General features: G+C 37.9%; 3 protein-coding genes across 8 annotated transcripts in view; 2 read left to right on the forward strand and 1 right to left on the reverse strand.

Moving 5' to 3' along the window:
• Positions 1-276: 276 nt before the first annotated feature.
• Positions 277-16,464, reverse strand: YME1L (ATP-dependent zinc metalloprotease YME1L). 2 transcript variants are annotated; one of them, XM_019053322.2, is made up of 14 exons: positions 16,169-16,464; positions 15,183-15,326; positions 13,862-14,171; positions 12,242-12,454; positions 11,237-11,416; positions 10,132-10,232; positions 8,492-8,582; positions 6,626-6,778; positions 5,275-5,510; positions 4,210-4,435; positions 3,276-3,427; positions 2,649-2,795; positions 1,984-2,145; positions 277-1,141 (listed from the first exon to the last, which is right to left on the reverse strand). In XM_019053322.2, the coding sequence occupies exons 1-14, from the start codon at positions 16,181-16,183 to the stop codon at positions 986-988; spliced, it is 2,286 nt and encodes a 761-aa protein (XP_018908867.1). In that variant the 5' UTR covers positions 16,184-16,464; the 3' UTR covers positions 277-985. The 2 variants fall into 2 exon arrangements, with proteins under 2 accessions (XP_018908867.1, XP_018908868.1); XM_019053323.2 differs by lacking the exon at positions 10,132-10,232 and adding an exon at positions 9,128-9,222 and having other exon boundaries at positions 16,169-16,463.
• A 187-nt stretch (positions 16,465-16,651) lies between these two features.
• On the forward strand, positions 16,652-17,740 carry LOC109038301 (peroxisome biogenesis factor 10). Its single transcript, XM_019053325.2, has one exon. The coding sequence runs from the start codon at positions 16,884-16,886 to the stop codon at positions 17,736-17,738; it is 855 nt and encodes a 284-aa protein (XP_018908870.2). The 5' UTR covers positions 16,652-16,883; the 3' UTR covers positions 17,739-17,740.
• A 135-nt stretch (positions 17,741-17,875) lies between these two features.
• The window catches only part of LOC109038298 (cytosolic carboxypeptidase 1), a gene marked incomplete at its 3' end in the record, with an annotated part of 338,352 nt that continues 328,666 nt past the window's right edge, over positions 17,876-27,561 (forward strand). The window contains 2 exon segments of one of the 5 annotated variants that reach the window (XM_072305431.1): positions 17,876-18,015; positions 25,502-25,652. In XM_072305431.1, coding sequence (XP_072161532.1) covers positions 25,536-25,652 — 117 coding nt within the window. 5 annotated transcript variants of the gene reach the window in all.

Below are 27,561 nucleotides of genomic sequence, written 5' to 3' on the forward strand. Positions count from 1 at the left end.
AAGAAGAGTAATACCTTGATTATCCGCTTATCACTAATGAGGCATTTTCATATGTTCAATTCTTCATTTTTTCGATTTCCGTTTTCTTTGTTTTATTCATACAGACTTTATGTGATTTAATCTATGTTTTATAACCTGGCTTAGGCTTTTACCACAATTTATTAGATAATCGAAGTATTGTTGTGCATCTTAAACAATTTTAAGCGAGCATAAACTTAAGCTGTTCACCCTTGAGGAATGGTTGTAAATATAGGGTAAAAATAAAATGAAACTATCTACATAAACATGTGTATGTATTTCACAGATTAACTTTGTCTAGTATCAAAACAGAAAACTTTACAGAGACAAAAGGAATTCATATGCTATTAAGAAATGATCTTAATGTTTTGATTCAAAAAATATACTGAAGAGTGGAAGAGGGGGTGATACAATTCCAGAGAAAAAATAGAGTACAGACAAGAAAAAAATGGGGAGGAGGGGGGAATTGTTATGAGTAAAGGAATTCTGTGTTAGAAGAAACAGGCCTCTGTATGATATATTTGTTTTTTTTTCCTTTTTGTGCAAACTATTGCTTTCACAAAAATTGTAAAATCAATACACTTAGCTTATCGATAAAAGTAACAAAAATTTTACTACAAAGTCATGACGATTTTTAACTGGTCAGAAGCAGTTTCAAAATGCTAACTCATTTTTGAGACCTTTAATGATATTGAGAAAATTTTCAGAAATTGGCTAGAACCAACTTGCTTTATCTTCCATCTTAATTTTTTTTTTTTGCATTATGTATACTGATAGAATGGTAATTACATATTTTTTACCCCTTTGAACTCTTCCTCCAACAGATCCCTTAAAACGCAAAAATTGAAATTACTTCATCACTGGAAAGTCCAGGTTGGTTTCACAAGGCTACGCAAGTTAGAGAGGATTTTCAACGAAAAAAGTAAACAATGTTTAAAACTAAGAATGGAAGCAGTAGCCAGGGAGATCAAGAATTCGGGCTGCTCGCTTCTTCTCCAGCATTGGTTATGAGCAATTTAATTTGTTCAGCATCCATTGTTTCGTGTTTCAGGAGTGCTTTGGCGAGCAGTCGGTGTTCTTTTGCATGCTTCACTAGGATTCTTTTAGCGCGATCATAGGATTCCTGAAACAAACAAGTAAGCAAACAGGTTCAAGCACTATTTTATCCTTTGTACATAAAGTAAAGATGGCGATATGGAGTGCGTAACAATTGTTGAAGAGTTCTCAGAGGTTGGCCAGTTGAAGGGGAAAATTAATCAGATCTAAACAGTAGAATTACTGCATATTAAGTTTCACAAAACATTTTACAAATGTAAGGTTAATAAGAACAAAGTAAGTCATAGTAAAAGGCCACATAAAATTGCCTCAACTTGCTACAAATATTGCATAAGGAGTTAACAGCAAAAATGTTGTAAAACGATTCTCAATGACAAGGCGTACATAAGCGGCTACTGATATTTTCCCATTAAAAGCTATGGTAAAGAATCAATTGTTAAGGTGTTGGTTTCAAACACCCTGATAATGGATCCTTTTCCATGACTGTCAGTAGTATGTAGGTCAATTGACGCAAAACACGCCATGCTACTACTGATTCTGATTTTTTTAAATTTCCATACAAAGGAATACATCAGAGATTAATCCAAAACTGCCCTTGGTGGGTATACATATTAGGACTTGACACACACATTCAGTGCTTAGGCAATTTTCCGTCTATTCTAAAAGGCATGGTAAGGAATCGACACGCAAACTCAGAAAATTTCTGAAAATTAAATATTTGATAAAAAATAACTGTAGAAAAACATTGTTTGCTAACATATTTTTTACAACATAAGAGCTTCCAGGGAATATAAGACATAAAGGGGACATCCTGTTCAACTCATTTTATGCTGTCCGCAACACTGGGATTCTAAGACAGCACCCGTATACACTAAACACTACACTTTAAATCTTACTCCGATTACTAACCTGCAATATTTTCTTGATTTCAGAGTCTAATACTTCAGTTGTGGCTGGACTTAAGTCGTTTACTTTGACTAGAGCATTATTTTCCTGATCAAAAGTACGAAGACCAACCTTGTCGGACATGCCCCATTCTTTAACCATGTGAGTTGCGATGGATGTTGCTTGCTGGAAAACACCATTTGATACATCATTAGAAAGATTTTACAAGAAAAATGATAGATGTAACGACTGGAAGAGTAAAAAAGGGGCCTATTAATAGATCGAATACAACAAAAAATTTAGACATTCTAAAATTCAAAGGGAGACAAGATATCAATCCTTACAACACTAACAAACAACATGCATTCACACATTACAGCCATTCCTTTCTTATTTTATTTTATCATCCTCTCTTTTGAAACAAAAAACAAAATTCAGGGGCCTTCTGCGAGGAAATTTCTTGCAGAATCAAATTATGCCTCCTGGTTCAGCAGAGAATAAAGAATTAGTCGAGTCAATATTGGATTGAAATCAATGTTTGAGACGGCCAAAACTTCTCAGAAAAAGCTCTTCCTCTCATTTTTCACCTGTAAAATCAGGTGATTATTTTTGAATTCTCTTTTCATGGTGAATTTTAAATCCGTACAACCCTACCAAGACTTCAATGTTTATACAAAGATTCTTCTTACTTTGAGATCACTAGAGGCGCCAGACGTGATTTTATCTGGTCCAAAAATCAACTCCTCCGCAGCTCGGCCACCCATCATCGTATCCATGAGCGCCATCAACTGCAACTTTGTTACATGATATCTCTCCTTTTCTGGGATATAAGATGTCTGAAAAAATTTCACGCATTATGTAAGTTTAATTTTAATTAGCAGAGGCCAAATAAAAAGAAAAGATATGAGAGAAACATCCTTGTTTGCTTTTTACATTGTTTCTAATTAAAAAAAAAAACACACATTTTGACATCGGTGGAAACAATTTAGGATTATCATTTTCCTGGGAAATAAGTGGGTGGTGCACAAATTTTAAAAAATGGATCGAAAAGGGTCTAAGTTATAACTCCTGTTTCCTGCAATGGGCCGATTTGAAGCATTTTTGCATTTATGAATAATTGAATAAAACAGTTTCAAAAAAATTAGTTCATAAATAATCAATATTATTTGGTATTAGATTTGCAGGGAAGATATCTCCCTCATGTTTCTGATGTTTTCTTGGCACTTTCTAAAAATACATTTTGCAAAATTCTATGTTTACTGTTGAAGACAAAACAATTTTTCATCAGGAGAAAGGTGTACGATAGATAGACTGACATGTCCGAGTGATTGTCCGCGGGGTATGATGGTGACCTTGTGCAACGGATTGGAGTGTGGTGTGTAATATGCTACTATGGCATGGCCTCCCTCGTGAAAAGCAGTAATCTCATTTGCCTCTTCATCTGGAATACGAGATTTTCTTTCAGGACCTGAAAACAAGAGGTCTGATTTAGAACAACAGCTATTGACAGAGGGAATGTATTTACACACACAATGAGCTTTGGGTCTCTTTCATAAAGAGAAAAATTTTCGATGCTGGGATGAACTTTGTTTGCTCAGCAGTCAATATGACTTCTCCTCCACAATTAAGCGCATCTTGTTTGCCACGTTTCAGAATTTCTACAGACTTTTGATTTTTCATGAGAGAAAATAATAACAGTCACACAAATTTCCCTGGAAATACTAGTGTTTTGTCACAAGCGTAAAAAAAGTTACTGGAAATTTTAAGCGACTTTATGAGACAATTCCAGAATTGCAACATGAAATTTCAACGATTTTTCACAGCCTGCGAGTGCAACTTGCCATAACTATTTGAGAGTTTGTTAAGAACTTTCAAAATTTGACTCGTGATTTTTTTTTTAAAAAAACAAATAATTCAAAATTAAGATTTAACTGTTTCCATACGTTTCATGACATACTTAGTCTATTGCAGAAGTTTTGAATGGAGTTTCACAAAATTTCATGAAATAGCAATATGAGATTTCATGATAAAAATTTTCAATTTTTTTTTTTGCATCTCTAGAGGTTCTACAATAAAAAAATAAAACACAAGTAAGGCGTACTGAAAGCGCGTTTGAAATACATTCCTTTGTGCAGAAGACAATGAATTTTTGTGTGAAATTTTCACCATTCATCATTTTCAGATAAAAGACCGCACATTTCACCATTCACAAGGTATATCTGATTCAATTATTTTTATTTCTTTACTCACCCATGATAACTTTGTCCCGAGCATATTCAAGGTCCTTCATTGTTACGCACTCAGCACCCAGAATTGCTGCTCGCAGTGCCGCTTGATTCACCATATTTTCTAAGTCAGCGCCAGTGAAGCCTGTAGTACCGCGCGCTAAGTAATCAATATCGACAGCTAAACATTGGACTTTGCTAAGGTACAGAGTTAGGATTTCTTTGCGACCAGTGAAATCTGGAGTTGGAACCTATGAAAAAAAGGATGAGAATTTCATTCTGAGGCAAGTCACAATCTGATACAAGTGAAAATGGAAAAACTGACGTATGTCAGCATGAGCATCGCACATTAATGTAAGACACAGCGATTAGAGAGAATAGGAGGAGAATAAACGGCAAATACAGAAAGGGAGAGAGGGGGAGAGAGGGGGGAGAGAGAGAGAGAGAGAGAGAAAAGTACAGAACAAAAAATAAAACAAAATGGAAAGGTCATCATTTTGAAAATTTTGTGGAAGCATGGGTAAATAGAAAAGAAAAAATGTAATTTATGACCCACTTGCACATTAAAATTCTTTTTAAAGCAATACTTAATTTGGACCGGTTTTCAGCATGTAGCTTATCTTCGGCGATAAGCGATAACTACAACTGATTGGGAAGCTTCCACAAGAACGGATAAAGTTGAGCTACATGCTGGAAACTGGTCCAAAAAAAAAACAAAAATTGTTTTAAGAATTTTAAAGGGCACTTGAGTCCTCAATTATACTGTTTCTTTTTGATTTATCTACATCTTGAGCAGTTTGTTCCTTATGTTTCTCATTGAACTGTGGGTTTTTAAAATACGTAGGAAGACTCATTTGAAAAATAAAAAGTCAAGGCATTTCTTGCATCCCTTTGCAAAATAAGTCTGAGACATATAAAGGGATGAAAACGAAAAATCTTTTTTTTTCTATGCCCTAAAAATGCATGTATTCTTGGTCCCTCAACTTTTCAAAGAACATCTAATTTTCTGTAGCTCGAGAAATATTGTCTAATATGATTACATGATTAAAATATAACGGGAGTTAAATAATTGATCAAACACATGACTTACGCTGACTTCAATGTCAAAGCGGCCTGGTCTGAGCAAAGCCTTGTCTAAGTCTTCTTTTCTATTTGTTGCCCCCAACACAATTACGCCTTCATTCTGGTGGAACCCATCCATTTCTGAAAGGAGTTGGTTGATGGTTTGATTTGCGTATGGGTGCAAGACTGAGTTGGTTCGTTTCGCGCCCACTGAGTCAATCTCGTCAATGAAGATGACACATGGCGAGCGATCTTTGGCAGCCTCTGTTACAAAAAGGAGATGATAAATTTACATTAATTTCCAGAAATTACTACAGAATGAGATCTTGATTCAAATTTACAACAAATTAAATAAAACCTTTAAATAGTCTATTATATGTACCTTCCCTTGAATATTGACCAATTGTTTAATAAAACCGTCTCTAATGTGAAGCTGAATAGGATCGTCCCTGGACGGACCTATGCGGTAACACTTAAAGATAATAATCATGTGATTAGAACAACTGATCCCCCGCCTCCACCCGCTGTTCCCCTAGTACCAAGCGTGATTAAAATCGACACCTCGTCCTTAGAGACGAAGTATGAAGCGATTATCATATCTCTCCAAGAAACTGTTCTTAAATTACAGGATGTTGTCACGAAATAGTCGCAGCAAATTTCCACTCTGACGAATGAACTCAACTATGTACGGCTGAATGCGAAATTCCGCTAGGCGGTTTTAGCATACCGAGCGTTCGTTCTGTGGAAATATTGCTCCGATTGTTTCAAACTCCATTTTTCAGTTCTTCTCAACTGGAAATGTAAATATTAAAGACCTCCTTACTGGTCTACTCTTTCATCTCTAGTCATTAAGACTATCAGAACTCCATCTTTTATCTACTCCTTTTACTTCATATTAGGTTTTTTTTGCTTTATGTCTTTTTTCCCTGATAAGTAATTTCTGCCTTTATACATTTTGTCATTTAGCGCACTTTCTCAAGTTCCGATTCTATTTTGCATCTCCCTAAGTATTTTTATTGCTGTCTCGGAGAACAATAATTTTGATTGTAATCCCAGATTTGCAGGCAAACTAATTTAACTTTTCTCCTTTGTCAACTGCTTGTACTTGTACTTTGTTGAATAAAGTCTTAAAAAAATAAAACTAATCACAGAATCCTCCTTGTTCTTACAATAATCTCTTGATACTTCTTAAGCATTTTCAGAGGGAAGGAAAAAGTACTGTATGACAACTTCTTGCAAACCCTGATGACAAGACGTGATGGAGAGGTCATTTTCTCAGACCATCTGATAACACAGATATACAAACAACTTGAACCAGTAATAGGATCAGAGCAATAGTAAAAAATCAGAGAAAAAGTGAGAAGTTCTTTATGACTTACTGAACAAATCTCTTATTCTTCTTGCACCTTGACCGACCAAAATTTCATCAAACTCAGGTCCTGCAGCTCGAAAGAATGGTACTCCGGCTTCTCCGGCCACAGCACGTGCCAGGAGAGTTTTCCCTGTTCCAGGGGGACCAACCAACAGAACACCTGCAACAAAAAAAAAATTTAATTTAGTTGATGGTAGAATATCGGAACTTGTCATAAACAAATTATATCAAAGACTATTGATTCTCTTGGGAACATCTGTTTGTCAAAATATTTCAGATCGCGCAGAGAAGCTTCAAGTCTAAACAAGCAGGGAATTCCAACACTGAGTGTTACAAAAGCGCACTGCAAAAGTATTATCTATATTGTTATATTCACTTTTATGCTTTTATTCTAAGTTTTCTAAAGAAGCATCAGCACCTCAAATAATATCATCGTACATTCAGTTAAAGGTTCCTAAGTTCTGTAACTGGACACAAATTTTCTAAAAATCAAAATTGGATAAAAATCGAGGAGCAGTAATTACTCGTTCAGGTCGCATGTCGAGCTTCACAAGATAAATGCAATCTGCTTGAGCTGCTTACAGAATCTCGGGGAAACAATTACATGTTTATAATGCCGCTTGTCGAGCTGTCTGAGCGAGCCTAAAGAGTCCCATACAAAATACAAAACCATAGAAACGTAACTCCTTTGGCTTAACTTAAATGTTGCTCATGGTGGCTGATCAGGTATGAAACTTATCGATGACAGAGCATGTGCACGATTCATATGTATACAAATTATACAGGAACAGTGCGCAGGCGTCTGTTGTGCACAATGATAACCAATCAGAAACTCGAACATAAAACGTACAAGCTTTCATGGCTTGCAGGTGTAAATTGAAGTTAGTTTTTTAAATCACGATTTGCTTGAAATAAATGAATAAATACGTAAAAATTAAAGAACTTTAAGGCTCGGCAAGTGATCTCATGGGTTCTTCAAGTCATGATCAAAAAACAATTACCAGCAATCTAAATGCTCTCAAGAATTATTTATCACAATGCGAAAATTCAAACATGTTTCCGCCACGAAAACGACCTTGAAGTAACCCAGGATTCATTGAGGCTCGAAACGTGTATCGAGAGGCTGAGCTTCCAGACATCGCAATAAAGCGCGTCATTTGCATTGTGTGCTTAACAGTGAGTTGGTGATTTGGAAATACTCATTTTAAAAGGGAAAAAGCTCATTTGACCACAATTTCTCCCAGGGGTGCAGAAAGTTCTTTGCCTTTACATTTTTGGAGGCAGCCTTCACATTTTTTGAGGTTGCTTTCACATTAATGTCCACATTAGACTGCGTCCTTCACTGTTCCTTTTGCATAAAAGAGCGCGCTCAACTTTTTTCTTTGCATTGGAGAGCACGTTACACAGTTTTCTACATAAAAATCTATGCGCTTGGCTGATTTAGGCCTTCTGCCTTCACATTTTTCCCTGTTTTTCCAGGGACCTTCACATTGTTTTACCCCTCTTCAGGTGCCTTCACATTTGCTCTGCAATCGACCGATTGAGTACTTCCTGCACCCCTGATATTCTCTTAAAGAGAAATGCTATTTAGTGCAAAAAAATGATGCCACAGCCCCAAAGAACATTTCTCTCTGAGGGAAGATCGCGTTCGAATAAGCTTTTTCCCTCAAAAGAAGAGCTTATCAGTTTTACACTACATATGAAGGTATGTTGGAAGAATCAGTAACACTCTGTCTAAACGATTCAAGCATCTAACCACAATCTGTTCATAAGCATGAATCACATTCAGACTTGTCTTAAATTCCTAACTATTGAATTTATGATATTCTTCGGCTAACACATGTTGAGAAAAACTTTGATGAGTTACCCTTACCTTTAGGTAATTTTCCTCCAATTTTTTTGAATTTGTGAGGATTCCTAAGGAATTCTACTATTTCTTTCAGTTCTTGTTTCGCTTCGTCAGCCTGAAAAAGATAAAAACAAAGCCATAAACGGTCTGTTGCACAATAAAAGAGTTGATTCTTAAATTTTCAATTTGCAACTAAGTGGTTACAATCATATCAAACTGAAGAAAAGATAATTGTGATAAAAAAAATTAACAATGAAAACAACATATTCATCATTTGAAAAAATCCTCTAATTTTGTGTCAATGATGCTGTAACACGGAACAGTGTTTCTATAAGTAAGAAAAAAAGTTTTGAACATGAAAATATGATCGTTAACCTTTTCCTGTGTATTGATTCTGTGCACGTCAGCGGAAGAAAAAAACTTCAAACTTCTTATTCTAGTTTTAAACCTGATATGACTTGGGGTATTTCTGTTAGACTCATTGTCAGCCCATCTATTTTTACAGTGTGCAGTACGCTTGGTACCGGTATGAATTCATCAACTAAGAAAACTAATGATAATTGAACACATTTTTTTGTATTCTTCATGCAATAAAAGAGTCTCACTAAGGGTAGCTCGAGAAAAAAAGTCATTTGTTGAGGAAACAAAGAAAAAACTCACCCCCTTGACATCATTGAACGTGACATTGATTTCTTCCGAGTCGACTTCTGGTTGGTTCCCAATCCGTATTCGGAACATGGAGCCGTTAGTTGTCGCTGAAAACACACGCAAAAACAGTGTGAGATACGAAAAAGTCAAACAGAGGCCAACCTTGAAGAAATCAAGCCACACAATCCAGAGTAAAGAATAAAGAGAGATACATATATAGTTTGCAGTGAGTACATGATGTTTGTCTGGTTACCAAATATTGCCGCTCTACTTACACAAGCAATGATTAATGGGTTACTTGAATTATTTATAAAATTCTACTATTCAGAATGACAAACTCTCATTGTCATGCCCCTGATCTTCAGCTTGCTTTAGGCTCTACAATATAAATAAATATCCTCTAATTTTCCTGAGTTTTCCACAGCTGCTTGGTACAAAAGATCCATTCATTTTTAATGTCAAGAGCTGAATCAGGAGCAATCCTTAAGAGCATTTACCTGAGTTGTCTTAATAAAATTTGCTCATTTTTTGGAGGGTGTGGGGGGAGGGGGGGTTATTTCTTATATTAATAATAAAGACACATGTTTTCGCATTTGCGAAAAATTAATGCTCCCTGCAATCTAAAATCATGGGAAAGTTAGTGGTGATTACGTCTAGAAAAAAGAAGAATGCTTTCTGGTTAGTTTTGAGTGGCAGGTTTTACTAACCAGACCAACAACAGACTGTACATAGTTGCAACGATTCATACCAAACTGCGCAGCTGTTTCACAGGTTATTAATTTGAGGAACGCTTTGCTTACATGACTGTTCTAAAAAATAAGTCCAGGCTTCGGACAAGAAAATAGTTAGATAGGATCGGATTATCAAAAGAGTTCCGGGCAACGCCAGTTTCCTTATCACTGTGTCAATGAAAAAAAACCAAAAAAACACGTTAATCATAACTATCACTCTGAAACTAGCAACACAGTTTGACTTCAATCGCAGCAATTTTGGACTTACTGGGTTACAATACTTACCCCTTTAACATCCTTAAACTTGACAGTGACTGCTTCTGAATCAATTTCTAATCGGCCCTCAGTTTGATCGAAAAGTGTCGACCAGATGATACTGCTAAAATCTGAATAAAAAAAACTCAGCCATCCAATTTTTGCATTGTTTCAAAACAAAAAGCACAACTAGGCAAGATGAAGCTTATGAATATTTTAGAGCGGAGTAAACTTCAAACTCACAATGGCATGAGCTTTTGATAGGCTCCTTGTTCTGCATTTCTCGACTTGATAAATGAGATTTCATAAACAAAGCGGGATACTGCCTTGCTTAAAATTTTCATTTTAAGAGAGGGATTGTTAAATTATTCATTTTTATTGAACTCACATCTTCAAGGGACTGAATAAAAAAGGATTTTGAAAATAAACTTGTGATTGCATATTCTCTCCACACCTCAGGCACATTGTCTTTGAAAAGGAAAACAGAAATATCAAAAGAAAAATGCCTTTCAAATTTGGGTATCCACAAAATTCTGAAAAATAATCTCATTGCTTTGACCAACTACTAGCTCAACTATTCATTTCATCGTTCTTTCAATTTTACAAACGGACAATTCCAGATAATTTTTTTTTTTTTTTTTTTTTTTTTTTTTTTTTTTTTTTTTTTTTTAATAAATTTTTGATGGATTTCACAATTGTTTTATTCTATTGAAATCTCTTCTTAAAACATTCTAAGATTTGAAAATTATCAAGCGATTAAAAAGTAGTACTTACTTCAGAAGGAGTTTTGATACTTACATTAAAATTGGAAAAAAAAGGACAAATTGAGACCTATCGAGTGTTTTTCAGCACATCTCTTCAAGCTCAGTATACCTTCCTATTTTATGATTTTGCAGAGGAGCGACAAATAATACAGATCCCTGATGCTAAGAATGTGGATTTTAAATTAAAGATATTCCCTTTTTTTCCCCTCTCTTTCCAGGACATGCTAACAATCTTGAAATATTTTTGAGAGAATTCAACAATTTTTTTTTTTTTTTTTTTTTTTTTTTTTTTTTGTACCTAGGTCTAAAAAAATTTTGTCATTTCTATTTAATAATGAAACAATTCTTAAAAGGATAAAAGCAATACTTACATAATAATGCAATAAGACAAGCAATAACCAGGCAAACACCAAGAAACTGTTGCAACATTTTTAAGAATTTTGTGAACTTGGGAGGCTCGGTATGTTTAGAGTTCCCAACTGCAAAGCCTTCCGCAAATGCTATCCTCATTCTGTTCAGCTCTTCGGGTGATAACGAAGCTTCGGCTTCAGCTGCAAAATAATAATAATTATATCTGCTGAGAAAAGGTTTGAACAGAAACGATAGTGAGGAAAAAGAAAAGAAATTTGAAAGGTCAACGGTGCATAGTGCGAACTGCCAAATATTTGTTGGGAAATCACTCACTGAATCTTTGCACCTGAAATTAACTTTGTCATAAGAAATGAAAAAGTTGATCGTTTTAACCTCTTGTCACTGGCATTTGTTTCAGGGTTTCCACGAAATTTAGAAAATTATATTCCCTAGCATATCCCTGATTTCCTTGACACATATGGGTAAGATTTATTGACAATTGAAAATATGCCAAACGGCCAAGAAGACATAATTTTAAATAGTATTTCCAGGCAAACTTTGTTGTTCTAAACGTCAAATCCACTTTTGAAAACTAATAAAGATGAACTAACAATCATTCCCTGATACTTTCATCATTTTCCAAGACTTTTCAAAATTTCCTGACGTTTCCCAGTATTTCCTGACGGTGGCAACCCTGTTTTTGAGACTTGATATTTTTTTCCAGTGCGTTTCGGCCAAACATTTCTTCACCAATCCTTCTACTCACAGATCATACAGAAGTTTTTTTGAAAAGTTATCGAACACAATGAAATAATTTCTATCCATCTGCACAACAGCTTTCAAAGACAATTCTGAGGTACCTCGTTACCCAATCAAATTTTAGAAAAATTAATGAGAAACGTCTCAAGTTATGGCTGCTTTTTTTATAGAATTCATCTTTTGGAATTAAGTTTTAGCATTAAATGAGAGAGAAATTGAGTTTATTCAAGCACGCATGAAGAGAGGTAGAGGTTAGGCAAACTTACACAATTTGTCAGGGTAGAAAGAGGATGTTTGTTTTTTCGTCGGCTGGATTCCTAAGGCATTTTTCATTCGGTCAAGAACGTTCGTTTCAGGTTTGGGTGGTACCGTCCTATCCGTCTTGAAGAATCGTGTTTGGACAAATACATTTTCGGACTTGGAATTGTTAAACTTCACAGTTAGTCTCACGCCAGAACTGAAGTTTCGAACTAACAAATCTGCAAGAAGAAGGAAAGTTATAGTAACACTATGTACTTGAATAGATTTTTGATCTCTGAGTTTAAAGATATTTTGATATTTTCTTAATTAATTTTTAGAACCATTCAATTATAATCAAAATCAGAAAACTGACAAATTTATGATGGTCAAAAATTTTCTTGGTTGGGATTTCTGGACTTTTGAATAAATGTTTGGAAGAGAATTTTCGGAATAAATGTTAGTAATTGTACATTCAGTTACTGCAGAAATTTTTTTGAACAAGACATATCGAGATAAGCCTGTTTTCATTATTGTTTTGTACATAGCATTTTGTAAACTTTTCACAAGTAGAATCTTGCAGAAAATATTTTGCGTGTTCATTGTCAGCCAATAAATCGATGGCCAAAGTGCAAAACTACGCATCTTCATTGTGGTGCTTCAAATTTTCCGCTCCTACTTTGTTTCTTTGAGGAGAAATAATTCAAGTGTATAAATTGTAATTTGTGCTGAATATTTTGCTAAGAAAGAAGAAAAATCAACGAAATTTTCAAGATATAACTTGGAATAGTTTTCCGAAAAAAAAGTGTAGTATGACATGAGTCTGCAACATCGCAAACAGAGCGTGTGGTTTCGCACTTCGGCCACCAATATCTCGTCACCTTCCGGCCAAAGTATCACAAGCACCACTTTGCCAACTTTTCAGGAGACACAAAAAACTGATTTGCAACCGCCTCAGACGAAGTTTCGGCTTGAAACTTGGAATACCGATCCAGCACAACTTCTTGCCTTGAACATTCATAAAATTTATTTCTTTGATAATTGGTGCCTGTGATACTTTGCTCTTATACGGCGCTTGTGATACAAAAGTTCATCAACTTCAACGGGGTATTTTCCATGTTCATTCATTTAAATTCTAAAAACGAATCTTCGGCTCAAAATAACGAGATGCATTTACATACGAATATAATTTAGCTTCAAGTCATTTCTGAGGGTTGCTGTAACAAAAATTGCAAACAATCGGGAAAGTGGGCGGTTGCCGAACTTGGTGCTTGTGATACTTATCTCCCAAATGGCGCTTGTGATACGAAAGTACATCAATTTTAATTGATTTTTATTTGTATTTCTACACTTTCGTTCTAAGAAAAATTATTATTTTTGTATGTAAATGCATCTTGTAATTTCGAAATTATTCATAACTCAATTATGGTAAAAATGATACTTTGGCTGGATGGTGACTATCTTTCACTCCCTTATGGCTGATAAGCTACCTAGTTTTATTTTAAGAGAAATTTTCTCTTGAGATATGGGCCTAAAAAATCAGTACCTGATGAATAAATGATAAAACATATACAATTTTGGTGAATAGCAGTACTTGTGCTTGGCATGAGCTGACAAGTACAATTGAAACAAAAGATGAAAAGACATACCACAATGAACATTATTTTGACTTCTTGAAAGAATAGGTCTGACATTGTTCCAAATTCCATTTGAACCGACTACTAAAACTTTTGGCTCAGCACTGTATGCATTCTCAAAGTACTGAGGTGCAGAATCAACTGCAGATTTCAATTTGTTGTACTTGGCCTTGGATGATACAACATCTCTAAAAAGCTTCTTCGATTGGACGAGGTGCGATTTCTCTAAAGGGACATCTTCTAGGTCAAATAGTGATACTAATGTCCGTTCACTTTTTGTCAGCTTCCCCATTGAGAATAAATTTGGAAAGTTTTTAGCAACCTGATTTAAAAGAAGAAAAAGTAAGTACAAATTAATAGGACGTTTAGATCATGTTCTGTGGCTTAATAAACCAGGGATCCAGCATTCACATTGTGAAGGGTCATTTCATGCCAAATTAAACCAATTTTTGACCTGACTGTTTCAGAATTTGATGAAATTTGGTACATTTACTCTACTCATTGAGCCGATTCCAAAAATTTGATTTTTCAATGTTTTTAACCATTTGTTGAACATGTATTGAGCTTTAAATAGTGCTATCCCTGGGCTCGCGAAATTTGAAGTTACCTTCTCTCTCTAAGCTCCTGTCTTAGACCCATCCACAAGTTTGCAAATACTCAAATTTTTGTTCCTCAGCAACACTAGGCAGCTATTTTCATCAAAACCCATTCCTCCTGCCTTCCTATTATAAAAGACCAACAGATTAAAACAGGTCACCGAGTGTAAAAGTTTCAGCAACACTGAGCAAAAAAGAAATGATTGTTAGATCAAAAGATCAGCCTTTTAATTATTTTCATATTACTATACACAACAGAATGTCGTTTCGTCAGAGAGAAAAGTAGGTAGAAGAGGAACAAAGCCAGTGTAAATGTAATTTTTAAATTGTTCTATTTTTTTTCTACCACTTCAAATAGCCCACAAGGGCTAATCCTGCGCTTTAGTGCCATCCCCCCTCCTTCCCTAACAACCAGTTCAACGCAAACATTGATTGAGACCATTAAACTCGGGTCGCCTGGCTAGGAATCGGACCCAAGACCTTCTGTTCATGGAGCTGGCGCTACAACTACTACGCCATAGGAGGCCTCTGCTTGCTCTCTTTTTTTTAGTTAACTGATTTCTATTTCTTGTTCCTTTGCTTTTCATCATACTTCCATATTTTTTACTCTAACCGCAAACAAAATTAATCAGATAAAATCCAACACAGGAAAAATTGAAAGTCTCAACTGGAAAAGATCTTGTAACTTAAGTGTTATGGGTAACTCTGACTCTTATTGCGGATTTTGAGACACTTACCTCGAACAGGGTCTTTCTGGCTTTGGCAGGCGTCATTTTAGATGGAACTCGGGCTTCAATGTTGGATTTCTGCCATGGCATACACCGGGAGGAACGGTTAGATGACAAAACAAGAGAGCCGAGTTGAGAAATTTGATATCCAAACTGAAAAAAGAAATATACCGGGATATGAGGAATTAGAAAGAATCAGTGCGAAGTACAGGACTCCAAAGACACCTTAAAAGTCCTACCTAAAACCTTGTCTCTTTGGAAATCAAGCTTAACTTTTTAGCCATGTAACGTTTTGATGCCCCACCTTTTATTGCTGGATATCAAACCATTTTAGTTGAGGTCCTAAATCAACGAAATGGAGCCTGAAATTTACAGGCGGTGGTGAGCAAGCAAAGGTAAATTCAATAGCAGAGCAATTAGGCCACAGTCGAGGATTCTCAGTACCTGTACACCTGAAAATTCATGCTCTACGTAAGCCACATGCAAATGCATTCTTCCTCAGCTTTCCTGTGGACTGTACTCACGATCCACTATTATGATCCTAACCTAATGCGAGGAAGTTGCCGTCCCCAACAAATCAAAACAATAACAAATCTAACCAAATTCCAAGTTTGGATTTTTTTATCACTTGGAACACTGTGGATCGGTCAGGATCGCTCAGGATTCTGATCCAGTGCATTCCACTGCGATCCACCCTGATCCGCGATAAAAAAAAAGCCCTTGTGATTGTATGACCTCGGTTGAACTGCTGCTGATAACAGGAGTAATGACTGAAGCTAGCAAACCAGATGTCTAGGAAAATTAAAACCTTCAATGGGTAATGAGGAAAAATCTTTTAATTCTGGGCAAACACAGAGCTCGCGCAGTCTCGCTTGAAACGAAGGAACGGTGCAATCCTGTCAGTGATGTAACACTGCTAAAGATGGTGCCTGCAAGCAGGATTATTTACAAGCTTACGCTCTATGAAATATCAATATTCAAGTTGAAGGTGGTACCTGGAATGAAGCCATGGTTCAGAACTAAGTGGAGATTCGCAAAAAGGTTTTCTTGAGTTATGACATGAATTTAGAGGCCAACATTAGACAACAGGGGACACATGGGGCACACAGGAAACCTTACGTCCCTTCAAACTGTTGAAATTAAGATGAAACTCGAAAAGACCTCGCGTACTGAGAACTAGCCAGATGTTTTAGTCAAATGAAGGAATTATACAATCGGCACATTTCAAGAGCTTCAAACTCGGCGAAAAGGCCAAAAGCCTACAAGAGATTTACGTTTCACGAGCTCAAAACATTGCAGATAGCACTCTGAAACTTGATGACGAAACTCCACAGAAAACACCCTAAAAGCAACGGTTTTTAGCTTGAAGGATGGTCGATGAAAAGCGAGAACACATTTGCCTGATATCATGGATGAATATATACTATTCTGCGTAAATTAATTATTACATCATTACATTTGACAACATACATATTGGTGTTTTTGTTTTGATGTGTCAGCTGTTACGCTTATCACGCGCTTTTCCGCCAGGAAAGTCATGTCTTGGTAGAAGTTCCAAACTTTCATGTGGAAAGTTTCTCGCGTACTCTGTGAATTTCGAGGACAAGTTGTAATTTTATTATGTGTCTACATATTGTTTCGTACAACAGCTAATGTGTTTGTCGCGCGCTTTCGGGGTGATCTCATCAACAAGTTCCTCTTACATCGGAAATGCCCGTTTTTTCTAGAGCACGCCCGGCCGAAATCTTGCGGGCAGCTCAAAAAGACGATTTAATCAAAAGAAACATCAATTCAAGCCTCAACGATCTCGTCTACAAAGCCCTGGGATCTCGATCATTCTTGCGGTATCATGATTACATTCCACTATTGGCAGATTTCTTGTATAGCTTCGTAACCACTCTGTCAGGACTCCAAACTTTAGGCGAAGAATACACCGGGATTGTGCAAGTGACATCTGAACTACGGGCCGTGCCTTCTCCTTTTCGTAGACTGCTAATGGTCACTGCCAAAGCTGTCGGCAGTTTTTTCATTTTATATCTACTCAAATACATACGACAGTTTGTGAACAAAAACCCCAACATCCGCCCTGAGGCGAAGGTCACTCTCGCACAATCTTTGGATTTCCTAGAGAGTATTCTGCCACTTGTTCTCCTATCTCACAAGGCTCTATTTTACTTCACTGGTAACTTTTACGACTTTCCCAAGCGGATCACTGGAATACACTATGTTCTGGTTCACCGTTGGTTAAGAGAGGATCAGCCTCTGTACGGTTTCAAAGTATTGGGTTTCACTGCTGTTTTGCACATTTTTCTTCAGGCTGTTTTTAATACTAAACAGTGGTGGCAAAGTCAGAAAAGAGTTGCAGCTGAGAACTCTGAAAATGCATACTCAGTCATCAAGTATAAATGTCCTCTATGTATGGATGACTTGAGGCAGCCTAGTGCAACTTTGTGTGGGCATTTATTTTGTTGGAACTGTATTCTGGATTGGGTGCAAGGCAATCAGAGGTGCCCTGTTTGCAGAGTTGACATAACACCATCAAGGATTGTCCCTCTTCAAAACTAAAATAATATTTCTAAGTGTTCTGAAGCAAGCGCCAGTATTTCAAAAGCTACAAAAGTTTTTGAACTAGTTCGTATTCGCTACGGCTCTCTAACATCATGAATACTACCAAAATTTCTTGTGAAAGTGGTGTTGCGGAAGGGTGTGCAAGTGTCAGTTCGGCTTGAGTATCCGTTCGTTTCTTGTTTCAAGCCTTACATCGTTCCTCAGTGTATCTTATCTCAGTATCGCCACATTTTTCTGCTTTACTTCCTCGGTGCCTCCAGTGTTGTACTATAAGGTAAGAATATACTTAAAAGTCTTAAGCTCATCTCTTCTTTTTTTTGACAACTTCATCTTCTTACAAACTGTCTTGCCAGAGTTTAATTTGTCTTTTCCAGGATGCTTTGTCTTCTTTTAACCCTTAGATGCCTACAAATTTTTTTTATGCAAAGCCCCAAGTGGGGTCATAAATTTACCCGTATGTTAACGCATTTATTTTTACACCTTTTGAAGTCTTATTTGAGTAATTTTTTTGTCTGTACATTTAAGGAGATAAGGAATACTTTTTTTTTAAATTTTCACTATTTTGGTAACGTACAGGCGCTTTTTCACTCTCGGCTTGGGATTTCTAAAAGTACTTAGTCACAAACAGAAAAAGAACCTCCCTGAGACAGAATAAATGGACTACGTCAACAGAAGCAAAAGCCACCGCCATTTTTATGTTATCGAAGCGAAACTGAGTCAATAAGACCGTTTGCGTCTGTAGCATGTTGACGTTCTGGAGATGCCAAATAATAACGGGCACAGACGTTTTTAGGAAACGTGAGGAATTTTTTACACTTAATTACCGTTAAAGTACTGTAAAGTAGCCTAAAGTTTCATGTTTCGTTCCAATTTTATAATCGTAAGTTAGCCTCAAAACCAGCATGAAACCTGAGTTTCATTAAGTACAAAGATTGACCGACCCTGGGAAGAAAAATGTTAACATTGGTTCTTATGGAGCTTTCACTTCTGTTGACGTAGTCCATTTATTCTATGCCTGAGACAACAATACTCCCGCCAAAATACCAATATTTCGACGTGCGCTCGTTTGCCCTTAAAGGCGCTTGAGTAGCCTGTACTGAAACATTTTTTTCTATTATTATTTAATTTAGAAATCTTTTTTTTTCAAAATTATTATTATTAACGAGAATATATCACAGCATATTTTGAGCAAAATTAACCTCAACTTTTCTCAAACTTCGAAAATGAGAGACACCGCAATTAACGCGCCTTGATGACGGCGCCGAGATACGACTATTCGTGCTTGATGGATGTCCGTGTTGCATCTGCAAAATTGAAGGCGCGAGGCGTGAAGGCGCGAGGCGTGAATGCGCAATGCTTCACTTAATGCTGCCAATGAGGTATCGCACGATTTGGGAGGAAAGTTAAAAAACGAGTCTGATTACGTATCTCCCATCTTCAGCTGTGTTACTCACGTTAGTAACGTAGTCCTTGAACCTCCACGTCAAATGAGACAAACGGGAACAAACATAGTATGGGAATAGAGCAAGGGAGAGGGTGCGCGTCGATGACGGCGCAAGGATACAACTATTCGTGCTTGATGGATGTCCGTGTCGTATCTGCAAAACTGAAGGCGCGATGGCGAGACGTGAACTTACAATGCTCCGCTCCATGCTGCGAAAGCCGCGGGTCAATTTGATCCCGCAGAGGCATCTACAGGGCCGGATTTAGGAGCGGTAAATTTTGCAATTGTTTTAAATGTAGGTATAAAAAAGCAATCGAATTCAGGAAAAAAAATTACTAACGAGAAAAGGCGACAAAATCTCTCATTTCCTGAGAGTATAGTGATTTCTAATTTCGTCGACTTCCGGTGATACAAGAGACAGCACCTTTAATTAGTCGAGTTAAGAGAGAAACCAAACACGCGATTTTGCCTGGAACGGCGCGGCGCAGAGAGCAATGATAACGAGAACTTGAGATGAAAAAGAGAAGTCCCTGTCGCGACGCGGCGGTCGGCATGTAACACATATTAGCGCATACAAGAGCACAAGACTGCATGAATACTTCACGCATTGCGTCAAACACAGTGCGTTCAGCAGCGGTCGACGTGAAACGCATAACGCCTACAAGACTGTAAGAATACTTCACGCATTGCGCTAAACACAGTGCGGTTGGCGCGGTGGCGGAAATTAAAATCATTAAACCACATTCATGTTTATTCTTTCATAATTTTTTCGTTCTTTTCCTATTGATGAAAGGCCTCGTTCACACAGAGATATGATTACGGCGCTTAATTTTCGCGCAAAGTACCGTGAACTTTTTTAGTGTTGACAGGGCTTTCATAAAAAATGTGCCCAATACGAGTAAACGCGTCTTATGCACTGCTCCTAGTGCTCCTCCTCCGGCACGTTCACTTGATGGTTTGTATCGATGTTTCAAAACGAATGAGGGACGGCAAAATACAGGCGGCCTATCAAGGCAAGTAGCTAAATCCGGCCCTGTCTTCCATAGCACGGCAGTATGGAAGAACGCCGTATGAGCCTTTAGACGTTGCAAGATTTCCTTCGATAAAAAGCGAATTTACTGGGAAAATTCTGAATCCTCTGCGACAAAATTTTCAGATAATTCTGTTCCCAGTTTATTCTAAAATATCTGAAAAATTGGAGGAAAAACTCTTACAAATCTCCCCGAAAATTCGTGATTTATCAAAGGAAAGTTGGCGACGCCTGAAGGATCATACGGCGTTTTTCCTGAGCACGGCAGATTAAATGTGTTACCTACACCTGCGCAGCATTATTCACGTCACCATTACGTCCGGATTTCTTTCATCATGAGCTGTTGGAAAACAGAGAATCCTCGGGGAATTTACAAGAAAATGGCAAGCCTGTTTTGTTGCATCGTAATGCACTTTGCACTCCTACTTAGCAGCTCCTTCAAATGGATGCGGGTAGTTTCTTTTAAATTATTAATACCTAGAAAGAAATAGAAATATACTGATATATTTTTTTCTTCTTATCCTGTTCTCTCTTAACCCTGACAGAGATGCAAAATGAAATTTCACCGCATGAAAATACTTGGCTGCATGGAAAGTGAGGTTTCTCTTTCTATGACATTTCAGCAATTTTGCAGGCGCTGCGTATGCAACCCTCACCAATTCCCTATCCAAGAATCCGACGAGGAACCTCAAAATGAGACTCGCGATTTTCCCCCCTCAAAATTTCAAAATTAAGATTTCACTGTCTTTAGGCGTTTCACGGCATACTGAAAATGAGTCCATGACAAACTTTTAAAACAATTATTGAAAGAACCGTTTTTGGGTTCACACTGAAATTCCTCGACTCCACGATTTTCGCTCGTTGGCGGTTTATCTTTTACGGAATGCATCATGATTTGGTTATTTCCGGTCTCCTATCAGGTCTAATACTCGTCTGAACATGAGTCTGAAAGCGAAGGCTGATTTTGGAGGAATATGCGGATTTTTCGGCATTCGACCTCAAAGCCACCAAATCCAATTTTTCCGCCAATTAGACCCAAAAAGAGACAAAAAATGACCGAATTATGATGCATTCTGTACAATATAGGCCTCCAATGAGCAAAAAATCGTTGAGTTGAGGAAATTGAGAGTGGTCCGAAGATCGACCCGTATCGAAACATCTCCTTTCTTAAAATGTCATGCAATTTTTAGGAGGGTGTGGATTCGATCGAAATAAATCGATCGAATAATTATATAAAGTGAACCGATCGACGTGATTTAATCGACATGGCCCAAAAGACACTGATTCGATTGACAAACCTGTCAATCGATCGAATTTTGTTGATCGAATTGGTGTCGATCGATTCACGGGTTTGTCGATCGATCCACAGTTCTGTGGGTGGTTCACAGATTTGTCGAACGATTTAAGGAGTGTCAATCGACTCACGGTCATCGATCGATTCTCGTTGATAAATTCGCGTTTCCATTTTTAGATCCATTCATGTCGATCGAATCCAGAATCCCCAAGTTTTCATCTTCGACCCCGACAGTGAATGGGGTAAGAAGTACAAAAATACTTGGGTAAAATGAATGTTTCATACTCGTCACAAATTTCGCAGCCGCGTGGAATTTCACGAAATACTTGACAGAGATTTCCAATCCTCCGTGAATCTCTTTCATTTTAAGTCACTCTGCGGACCGATTATTGAAATTGACAGTCTTGCGCGACTTCAAAGGTTGCGACTTGCGAGTCGCTAGCGTATTGGACCATCACAACACGCTCCTGCGGGCTGATCATTGAAATTGATAGCCAAAGCGATAGACAATAAGGACAAAAGGAGTATGGAGCTATTTTATTGGTTGAAATGGGTGGTTCCTGTAGACTAAGGGAGAAAATGATGGGCTAACTACAGGGTCTCTCGTGGGTTGCCGTTAGTCTATTACCTACCTCATTTGACCATTGCAAGCACCCGTTTCCACCAATAGGATCCCTCCATATCTCTTTCGTCTTCTTTGTCTATAGCTTTGTCAATCAATTTCAATAATCAGCCCGCTGTGCAGGCTACATTCGACGCCTCCCCATCGTCAACTGGACATAATTCTGCCAAACGGAACTAAGTGCATTATGGCGTGAGCCCTGGTATGCATATATTTTATGGGTCTCAGGGCTCATGTCTTAGTGCACATAGTTCTGATTGGCAGAAATACGTCCAACTCGGAACCTTGTTGGCGGGTGGCGCGCGGCGCGCGCTCTATTTCCCCGCTTCGTGCGGGGGCTGAAGGGGGATTTGCGGAGGGTGGAGGGTGGGGGGTGGGGGGCAGCGCCGGGCCGGGCCGGCTTCAGTCGTTGGTCGAGCTGCGGTGGAGCGCGGGTGTTTGTGAGTGTGAGTGCGCGGTGTTCATCCCTCGTTTTCCGTTCGGTTTTCCCGCGCGCGGCAGCCCCGAGGGCAAGTGCCACTCCGCCCCCACTCGGCAGTCAAGCCATGATCGGCGTTTTCGGTCGCAAGATCCACCACGCCAACTCCACGGTAGGTCCACGCTCCATTCCCCATGAATTTTGACGAGTTTTCCCTGAGAAAGTAATAAACAGGGTAACAATTGTTCTTCAGGGTTGTCACAACCGGGAAATATCAGGGAAAATGACGATAATGACGAAAATGTCGGGGAATATATGTTATATCACCTATTTGCTTTCTAGAATGGGTTTGAAATTTCGGACAACAAATTTTGCCTAAAAACTATTTTCAATTATGCCACCTTAACCATCCGTCACATCTTCAATTGTCAGGGAATTCCACCAAAATGTGTCAGGGAATTTCATTTTCTAAATTCTCTTGAAAAGTTAGAAAAATCTAGAGTAATTAGCAACTGCAATTTCTGACTCATCCGCGAAAACACATGTGTACACAGAGAAACTAATGGTACATACGTTGCTTCCAAACTGAGCCAGATATTTCAGTTACAAATCGCAAAATGTGGTACAAAGAAGAGCATCCAAAGAAATGGATTTTCATTCCTTTTTTTTCAAATCTGGTAGGGAACGCTATAGGCGACTCCTGATTTTGAGCAGAAAAACTATTGACTACTATTTGACACAATTTGCCTTAGTTTTTGCATAAAGTCACTCATTTTTGTGGAAGAGGGTGCATTTATGAATATTCTTGGCTATCTTGGTTTGAAATCGGAATCTGAAGATCGGCAGTGACATATTTGGTTTTAGAAAGTTCGGGGGGTGGGGTTGACAAGTATTATAGCCACAACGTGTGGCATTTATGTACATGAATTATAAATAAATAAATAAATAAAGTTGGTTGCTCTTTGCGATTGACTAGCGCATTGGACTACCTATCACAATGTGATCCAGGTTCCATCCGGTCGGCTAATTTTCAACAAATGCTTTCAACACCAAGATTTTGTCCATGTATGGTTTGATCTACGATACATAAATGATTTGATATTGGAATCTGAAGAGTCGGAGGGACATTTTTTGTGTCAGAAGGTTGGCTGCCCTTTTCGGCCCTAAGAGCTCTACATCTCGACATGTCCATACTCTACCTATCAGTGGTGTCGCGTGAATTGAGATATATCGATTGTCATGTCATTCAAACCTATGGAAAAGGATCGATAAACAGGGTGTTCGCAGCGAACTTTTTCATAATCGATTCTTTGTCATAGGTTTAAATGGCATAACAATCGATACATCGCAATTCACGCCACGCCTCTGCTACCTATATATTCACTCTTTAATGAACTGCACTGGAAAAAAAAAAAAAAAAAAAAACACATTGGATCTAGAGTCCAGACTCTTAAAAACATCGACAAAAAAAGTACTCTTGATTTAATCAGAATCTAGCTTAAATCAAGAACCAAGCCTCTTAATTTAAGCGGATTTCGTTTTGATTCGAGCAAAAATCCGATTAAATCAAGAGTACTTTTTCTTGTCAATGTTTTCAAGAGTCTGGACTCTAGATCCAATGTGTTTTTTTTTTTCAGTGAGGGTGACAAGCTCTTGAAAAGGTAGGAAAAGCGAGAAAAATCAGAGAATTTCCCCGCGGAACCTTGATTTCTTTAGTTCCAGTCAAGTCATTGGATTTAATACATTTCTGAATAATTTCGCGCGAAACTTTTTTCAAAGATAAAATATCTGGGTTTTCGACAGTCTGGAAAATTAGGGGAAGCTAGATAATTTACGGCAACCTTGAAAAATCAGGAAAAGTCAGGAAAGTACGCGAACAGCGTTTAGCAGCCTGCAAACAGTCAGCATAATTAAAAGGAAAAAATCTCAGTGGAAATTGTGTTCACAGGTCAGGGAATTCATAAATTTTGGAGTCAGAGAAGAGCAAGAAAGTCAGAAAGTCAGGGACTCACAAAATGAAGAAATTATAGAAATTCTGAAAAAAATTATAGACAGGGTGAAAATTCTTAAAAATTTGTGAATAATTGAGTATTTTTCTTGCGGAACTTTGAAATTGTAATTTCTAGTCAAATCATCGCTTTTTCTTATTTCTAGAGACTTGGCGCCAAAAAGTTTTCGAGAAAATGATCTTTGAATCAGTACCTACTTTTAATATGAGCGGAAATCCAATATTTCAAAAACCTTTCCTTTTGCATTTTAAACGAGACCGTAAACCACTTTAAAAATAATACAAACCGAACCAACGCAAGATGGAAACAGAGCATGGGAAAGAATGCTCGTCAATGAAGGCGCAGAGATACAACTATTCGTGCTTGATAGATGTCCGTGTAGCATCTGCAAAATTGAAGGCGCGATAGCGCTAGGCATGAACTCGAAATGATCCGCTCTATATTTCCTATTTGTAGGTTTTTGCTTATAACAAATTCTCTGACACACTCGATTTTGTTTTCTTTTTTTTAAGTTGAAGTTTGATTCTTTTTTACGATGTGTATTTAGACCTTTTACCTATATCTAAAGATCGCACGTACCGGTCTCATACAACCCGCAGGTCATGTGTTTTTAGAAACCTCTGCTTGAATTTGACTCGGCTTGGGCATCTAATGGTTAAATAACTTAAAATTCACCTATTTTCAAACCTTGAAACTATAGCAGCACCAGTCGACCGAGAAGCCTGACCTACCTACATAACCCCGCTCCCTCCCCCCTCCAAAAAAAAAAAGTAAACTGTTTATGGAAACACTTTTTTGGCTCGTACGAAATTGTGGTAAGCAGGGAACTTTATCGACCCCTGCTCTCTGGCTCTTTATTTCTTGCCCCTTCTTTCATGCCCTTTTCTTCTCTCCTCTCGTCGAAAGGAAGCAGTACCCACAAAATTCGTTTTGCGTGTTTCAGAAATCGAGTAAGAAGGAGTCGATGATGACGGAGGATGCAGTGGTGGACGGCCTTGTCCATCGGCTCCGTCAGTGTGGTCAGAAACCGTCTGAAAACATCGATGTCGTCAGAACTACAGCCTCACGACTCCTCAGCCGAGTTACTGCATCAGGTAAAGTTTCACCATAATCACCCTGTAATCGATAGACAAAGACAAAGACTCTGACATCGATGGACAAAGCGATGACAAAGAGCAGTGGCGTGGCTTGAATTGCTATACTTATATCTATTTTTATGCCATTTAAACCCATCGAAAATGATCGAAAAACAGGGCGTTCGTTACGAACACTTTAAAAATCGATTTTTTGTCACAGCTTCAAATGGGGAACTATCGATGTATATCGAAGCACGCCACGCCACTGACAAAGAGGGCAAGGAGGAAACGGAGTGAGTCTATCAGTGGCAGATGCTCTCAATGGAATATTTCATGAAAAATATGATTTTGAAATTTCACGTGGAATTTCATGAAGCTTATGTATTTTTGTGAAAAATTGATGAAAGGTTGGAAAAATTGTTAGGAACAAAGGAAATCACAAAATTTTTGTTTTTTTAGCCCCAGACACAGTTTTATTTGACATTTATGTCAGAAATGAGTAATGCTAATAATTATTACGATTTTAGGTTATGGTCTCTTTCCTTTGAAGCATACCGGACCTTCAAACTAACGCTACCTCCCCTTAATGGAGGAAGACTACTTTGTCTGAAATTGTAACCAGAAAACCCTAAGATTCGCTTTAGTCACAATTTTTTGATCGGTTTAAATGTATTCTAGACAGGGCCTGATTTAAATGGATGAGCGCCCAGAGCGCAACCCCCCCCCCCCCTTCCCTCTCCCCTGCCATATTTTATTTTCTCCTGCATAGGGATTTCTGGAATTATTTTATTCCTGTGATTTGCAGTGTTGATTAATTTTCTCTTCTAAATTATAAGGCCCATGAAAACAATTTTTAAAGTTTTGAACGCATAGACCTCCCTGCGCATACTTTGAGTGAGTGGTTGCCGCTTCAGGGTGTCTGCAAGTCCGAAATTTCCGGAAAGTTTCAGAAATAGTACAGATTTTTTAAGAGCGGTCCGGAAGCACTGAAAAATTGCGGAAATTCCGTTGAGGTCCGGAATTTTTCATTTTTGTCGCAGTTTGAGAGGGGAATTTGAATTTTTGAATTTTTTCAAATTTCGTCAACTGGAGGTACTAAAAAAGTTCTGCATTTTTCCGTTGAGGTACTGAATTTCTCAGGGATGCACTGAAAAAGTATTGATTTTTGGCCAGCCTGTTTTAGTAGACACCCTGCGCTTCGAATATTGTTGTTTATATTATGAAAAGTATGAGGCCTCTTGAAATTTCATTGAAATTGAAAAATTATGTGAAATTTCATACATGTCAGACTCTCGCCGTCCGACGGCGTAGACACCCTGTATATCTACCAAATAAAAGTTGAGTATTTCCTTTGGCTTTTGAGCGGAACTCATTTGCCCCTTTTTCTCCGAGTGCCGGTTCAAATGGACGGAAGTTGAGTGTTGATTGCGTGAGTCCGGGTGATAAAAGACGGTTAGCGTCGCGAGGTGCCGAGGTGTAAAGTGTGAACAACACCATCACTCCACGCTAAACGCCGCTATTGTCATCATTCCAAACACGGGCTGACGTCTCGGAAAGTCAGCACTCGCCTCCAACTTACCAGCATGCCATTTTCTCGCCATCTCGTCGTTCAACTCCCAAAGTTAGTCCATGCTCGAGGTAGGTACTGTTTCCTAATGCAATATGCAGGGTTGCCACAGTCAAGGAAAACCAGGAAATGTCAGGGAAAATTTGTTAAATCACCTTCAGTTTCTTTTTAGAATGGGTTTGAGGTTTCCAACAACAAATTTTGCCTGAAAACTATTTTCAATTATGCCTTCTTAACCATCCGTCTCTTCTTCAATTGTCAGGGAATTCCACCAAAATGTGTCAGGGAAATCAGAGAAATGTCAAGGAATTTCATTTTCTAAATTCTGTGGCAACCCTGAATATGGAAAGTCGATCTCTC

This window comes from Bemisia tabaci, chromosome 10 (assembly GCF_918797505.1).
Source record: "Bemisia tabaci chromosome 10, PGI_BMITA_v3".
Classification (NCBI taxonomy): domain Eukaryota; kingdom Metazoa; phylum Arthropoda; class Insecta; order Hemiptera; family Aleyrodidae; genus Bemisia; species Bemisia tabaci.

Excerpts from the sequence above, each read along its gene's own strand:
- YME1L (XM_019053322.2), bottom strand. Across the intron at positions 8,583-10,131 it reads AGTTTAAGGATGTTAAAGGG|GCTGACGAAGCGAAACAAGA; the intron begins GTAAGTATTGTA and ends TATCTTTTTCAG. Across the intron at positions 2,796-3,275 it reads GCGGACAATCACTCGGACAT|ACATCTTATATCCCAGAAAA; the intron begins GTCAGTCTATCT and ends AAATTTTTTCAG.
- LOC109038301 (XM_019053325.2), top strand. The coding sequence starts at position 16,884 with ATGCCCGTTTTTTCTAGAGCACGCCCGGCCGAAATCTTGCGGGCAGCT.